This window comes from Triturus cristatus, chromosome 4_1, assembly GCF_964204655.1.
Source record: "Triturus cristatus chromosome 4_1, aTriCri1.1, whole genome shotgun sequence".
In the NCBI taxonomy this organism is placed as follows: Eukaryota; Metazoa; Chordata; class Amphibia; order Caudata; family Salamandridae; genus Triturus; species Triturus cristatus.
In genome coordinates, this window is record NC_140585.1 from 658,165,087 (window position 1) to 658,171,086 (window position 6,000).

Genomic DNA, 6,000 nt, shown 5'->3' on the forward strand with positions numbered 1-6,000 from the left:
GCCAATAAGAGAGGTCGTAAACGCAGAGACGTTATAATGCATGGGTAAAGTGGGCTCTGGCCCAGGGCCCCAGACTTTTAAGGGGCCCCCTGATAGAGGCAGCTCTGTTCTGCAGAGAGTCTTGCCTGGATGACCTTTAATATTTCTTAAACCGATTGTTTTAAATATCGTTTTCCTTAAAAAAAAAAAACATAATGTGGGTTATGTGTGAGTATTACAGACATTGTGCAGAGAAATGTTGTGTTAATGTTTCATGCAACATCCATAAAACAAGTTCTTTTAGATCGAAACCGGACCTCACATATTAGAAATGAGAGGGTGTCACAGAGATTATTTTCAGTAATATTAGTGAGTTTCTGCTGTTACAGTATTGAAAACACACATCACTATCCCAGAATATTGATGTGAACACATTTAGAATCTGAAGTAGTGTGCCCGTCGGTGACCTGGCCAAAGAGGGCATGAAAGAAAGAGCTGAAATTGGATCATAAACTCAAAAGTGTTCCGAACAGGGCCCCCCAAAATACGTTTGGCCCAGGGCCCCCAAAATCCTTAAGATGTCCCTGCGTAAACGGACTTTGCTCCACAGAGGGGACAAACATAATCTATACAGCCTAAAACAAATAAATCCAGCAAATAGAAAGTAAGCAAATGTCAGTGACAAAAGGCAAAGCCAATGGTAATCAGTGGGCGGAATGCAATTCTTGGTAAGCGCTTGGCATGTTTCCAATATGTTTTTGCAACCGCACAGCTGCGCTGTCTTTTAAGCTTCGACTAAAAATGTGCCAGGAAGAATATTGCATTGCTGAGCTGTTTGATCTGCTGCATTAGAGGCGTTTTAACATTCTGATCTTTCACATCATGTTAGACACAACAATATTCCTCGTCCTAAACCACATTTTGTGACGTGTTGTCAGCTCCTTTCTGTTCTCCCTGAAATACTGTGGGCCTTATATCTAGATCTGATTCACAAATTAAGTGTTAAATACTTGAGATGAAATATTTATGTAAGCCAAAGACATGATCAATAAGGTGCTGACTGTGACATTTTCAATGTTTTAGCGTCCAAGATGAAGAAAGTGAAGATGAAGGCGAAGACCCTGCTCTGGATAGCCTTAGTCAAGCCATCGCTTTCCAGGTGCCATACTTAAGATATATTCATTAATTTTACTACTTCATAATTGTATGTTTTCCGTGGAATAGATATATTCCCATTTCATACTGCAGGACGTTTGGACAGTAACCTTGATAACACACTTCATTACACACTTGTGGGCCTAGGATAGTTCAAGGGACTACAGCGCGCGTCATTCAAGTAGATTATTTTTCTAGTTAAGAATTAAACCTAAGTGTTGTAATTAAGAACTGAATTACAAAGTTGTGCTTAAATATAGATATGTTATCAAAATTTTATTTCTTTTTGTGCTAATAACAATAGCCAAATACAAAAAGAGAACAGTAGACGCGCATTAAAACAAGCTTATAAAATATTTTTGAGGCTATAAAATCGTCAAATTATCTTTGGTCTGTGTGCAATAGATGGCTTCAGCAGTGATGTGAAAGAGAGCATAATTCCATTTTCCTAGCGCTCCAATATGTTTCGAGGCACTGGTGCTTCTAACTTTGTCCCATGAAACATGAAACCAGTTTGTGTGAGGGGGAGCCCTTGGTGCTTCCGTTTTAAAAGGAGCCTGCATGTGCTGCACTCTGTGTGCTCTCATCAGCTCAGTAGGATTGAATTGAGTCTCACCCTGGCATCAGTTTGTGGGTGACACTACATTCTCGTTTGTGCAGTCTCTGAAGGGGCAAGCTGAGACTACATTCACATTCCTACGGTCAGTGAAGGGTTAAAGAGTGAGACTCCAATGAATACTGTAATACTGTTCAGGAGGCAGAGAGAGGTCAGTAGTAAGCAGGAATCTGTTCTTGAATATAGAATTCTTACATTCAGCAACTATTGTCTGATTTGCATTGTTCAGGTTCGTCGTGGTTTTCATGACGGTAGAGAGGGGTTGCACTTGTTCTAACAGAGGGTGGTTGTGACAACCAAAGTTTTTCCCAGTGCCATGCCAGATAATGGTAAAAGTCGCTGCATAAAATCCTTAAAGTATCTTTTGTTTTTATGTTCAGTGAGATTTTTACTTCAAATTAGAATTGTAATGCTGCTGGCTAATCAAGAAGGCCCTGCTTCAGTGAGACATGCCTTCTAAAAATGACTATTTTATTAATACAACGTCTTACATCCGGCTGTATTTTTGATAATTTGCCAGCCTGTGTGATCACTTGATTGGCGTTAATAGCGTGATGAAGGCACAGTCAGTCCTCTGGCCATGAAATCTTCTATCTCTTGATAAAGGTGCATTTTTCTCCAAGTTTGAAAGGTGCCTCCTAGAAGCACATGTGCCGTCTCTCAAAGGAGGCAGATGGGGATGATAAGAATGCTGATTTAAATGAGTTGGTTTTCGTGTCGTTGTGAGATACCTCCGTTGGGTAATACACCAGCTTCAGAGTTATGTAACCTTCAGGTCTCTGGTTTGTGTTTTGTGAGGTATTTTGCTGTCTGGCTGTCCATATTGTACAAATTCGGAGCATTGCTGCCACCTAGGGGAGAGTCAACATGTTTCCTTATTCGGTGCATTCGAATCCCTGGATTTAAAATGCGATATACAGTACTACAAGGACCAGAATGCACAGAAAAACGAAAGTGGATACACTGTGTGCACCTTACACTATAGAACACAGCTGCTTCGCATCTCTTTACTTTAAGTAACAAATGCACTAAATCTGTAGCTGGCAGGATCGCCATCTCCAAAAAGCTATTAATCCTTTCTGCAATCTGATTGGAAAGAAACTGATTTGGAGCTGCATAGGGAAGGATAACGTTTCTATGAGAGAAACATTAAGTCAGTCAGACCCAAGCAGAAGTTGTAGATTATATCGCTAATAAAAGTATTATTTTGATTTGAACTGACATAATGGCTTCAATATTAATCTCTTCACTATTGATTACTTCACAAAACCAGCCACGTGGGAATAATCGTCTAACATAAAGGCACCCACACCTCTTGGAAGGCTAGGAGACAATTGGACCCTTGCATTGTATTTCTGACCCATCTTGGTTTGTGACTACCCCAAAGTGTTGCAGCCGTTCTGCCATGTTTGTGTCATTCCTGGCAGCTGATTTCCTACCTGGGCATCTGATGGGCAGGTGATTCACCTGGTCTTGAAGGATAACAGGCCTAGACAGTAGCCAATGTAGCCTTTTCATCACTGTAGTAATCTTGTCACACCTAGGAATGTGTAGGAAATCTTTGTCATGCCAGAGTCGTGTATAGATGCCATTATGTAGAGCATTGCCTTCATCCAGGTGTGAGAGGACATGGGCTGCACTGTTCCTCTGTAATCAATGTAGGAAAAAGGGTTTCACCTTTTGCAAGAGAGTGAACTTTTAATCATGCGATTTTGGTTTTCCTAGTAATGTGTTCTTTGAATATGAGGTCTGTCAGGAGGGTGGATCTAACTACTTTTGTGTTTTCTGAAAGCTGCAGGGTGAATTGGTGTAGGTTAATGTCAGAGAGTAAGGTTTGAACCTGTGGTTGCTTGCAGCTGTTGGCAGGCCTGAGGAAGTAAGTCTTCATTGGGTGAGCTTTAGTTAAGTACTTGACACCCAATTCTGGATGAGTAAGAGGCAGGATCGTAGTCGCTGTAAGTATATACATGCAGCCGCTCAAATCCTGCCTAGTTTAGATACTTTGAGATGGAGTTGTGTTGTAGGTATTTTGATATATTGTTGTCAGTGAGTACGGAGTTTCATGTAGAGATTGAAGGTGATGGGGAAGAGGAGGAAATCCTGGGGTACTCTACAAACAGCGATAAACTTTTGGGGACATGTAGTTACACTTTTTCTATATTGGCAGCTTAGGAGGTGACCCATTGCATGATTGTGTCAGAGCAGCCTATGCTTGTTAAACACTTTAGAGCAATGTTTGATGGTCGACTATGTTTAAGACTGCAGAAAGGTCGAGCAGGATCAAAAGGCAGAGTTCTGTCACTGCAGGAGGCATTGTCAACTTCTTGAATAGTTACTGTCTCCTTGTTGCAGCGTGATCTGAACCCAGATTGTTTAATTGTGTAAAATGATATTGCTAATCTGTGCCTGTAGATAGAGGATGCTTTTCTACTGGGTCTCCTATGGTGATAACATCGAAATGTGAGGTTGTACTCATCCGTGTGGGATGATAGTAAATGGTCTTGATAATATTTGACTCGAAGCGGATATTTGAGAATTAAATTGTGTTTTTTTCAGCAAATACAAAAAAGATGTTTAGGGAGATTCTTTTTTTTACTAAAAGTAAAACCTGGTATTTAGGGGCAGATTGTTAGTTGTTTTTTTTTTTTAAAAACAAGTGATATTTCCTCACAAAAGAACTACGTTCCAAAATATATTTAAAGCCTGTCCTGCAATTTAGATGATAATTCATGCGAATTTATTGCTGCTGTTATGACATAATTTCCTTGGTAACAGCAGGCATGTAATTGCTGCTATAGCAGTTATTGTATTACTCGTGCAAAGAGGAATTTCTAGAGCTACATAGATATCTTTTTAGGACATTATCATAACTGAAAATATTTGCAGCCTCACATATGAGCCCAAGTATTCAAATTGTGTTCATATGGTTTTGGGTTGGATAATTTTGCGGTCTTTTGCTATTTGGAATAAACATCAAAGGCAGAATCCTCCGAAATCATAGAACCAGGAATCTTTTAATTGTAGTTAAAATTGTTTGCTATTAAGTATCACAATTAACACCCTTCTTATTATATCGCATTAAAGCAAGCTCGAATTGACGAAGAGAGGCGAAGAGCAAAGCAATTGGCTGGGGAATCTTCAACTTCTGATGATTCAAAGCGACCACGAATAAAGAAAAGTGCATACTTCAGCGACGAAGAAGAGCTTAGTGACTGAATTAAATTGTTTATATCTTCAATCTACAGGCGAGTTGAGACGGCATGATGGCAGAGTTGCTTATGAGACTTGTAATACAGTATTTAATTATCATATATCCTCGAAGATGGATTTTTCAAAGAATACTGATAAAAAAGCAACGTAGACAAGTGCTTATTACTCCATTTTGTAATTTTAACCTTAACATGTTCCTGTTGCATCCAGTGAAGAAGCTTTGTACCTCACCAACGTAAATTGGCAAAGCAACCTGGTAAACCACAAACTGAAATGCGTTACAAATGTGTACAATTTTTATAATGAACTAAGAGCCATGCTTGACAGGTGACCTTCCAGTTAATGTTTTTTCTTCTTTTTAACAGTTTTGTATTCATACATGCAAAAGATAACATAATACTAAGTAAGGGAAGTGTGAACTGTTTTTGTGCTGCAATCCTCTATTTCAGCAGCAGCAAGAGTTTCAAGATCACAGGACCATACAACTGGACAGCTGTAGTGCACATTATGGAACTTGGAATCCGCATTTCTAGTTCACTTCTTGATCTCCGTTTTGGAACATAAGTCACCAGTGTATATTGATGTATTTATTACCTTTTCAGGAATTTCTTTGGAGCCTTTTTATGAGCTTTCGTCCTCAGGAGGAGGGTTTTTCAGTAATAAATTATCAGTTGGTTACCAAGTGTTTCTCTGCTTCTAAAATTAATTTGTTTCAAATAGTGTAGTACATTTTCTATGGCTTAATCTTCTTAAGATACAATACTTCTTCCCATGATCAAATTTCCATTGATAAATGCCATTTTATTGCCCTAAATTTTGTCAAATCAGATTCAGATAATCGGGCAACAAGGGTATGATGCCTCCTGGCAGATATGTTTAAATAATGTGTGAATTGAACACTAAGATGTAAAGAACAAAAATATATTGAAGCATATTTTAAATGATTTGTTGGTTAAAAAAAGGTAAATATTCTATAGCTTATTCACTATTTTCCAAGTTCCTCCCCCAGTTTAGTGTCCTTGCCATGTCTATCTGCCCCT

General features: G+C 39.0%; 1 protein-coding gene across 4 annotated transcripts in view; it reads left to right on the plus strand.

The window, feature by feature from the left end:
• Positions 1 to 5,642, plus strand: part of ZCRB1 (zinc finger CCHC-type and RNA binding motif containing 1) — a 211,793-nt gene extending 206,151 nt beyond the window's left edge. For all 4 annotated transcript variants that reach the window (XM_085653067.1, XM_085653068.1, XM_085653070.1 and 1 more), the window contains 2 exons: positions 1,063 to 1,138; positions 4,835 to 5,642. In XM_085653067.1, coding sequence (XP_085509193.1) covers positions 1,063 to 1,138; positions 4,835 to 4,966 — 208 coding nt within the window. In that variant the 3' untranslated portion in view covers positions 4,967 to 5,642. The remainder of the gene's footprint in view (positions 1 to 1,062; positions 1,139 to 4,834) is intronic.
• The last annotated feature ends 358 nt before the right edge of the window (positions 5,643 to 6,000 follow it).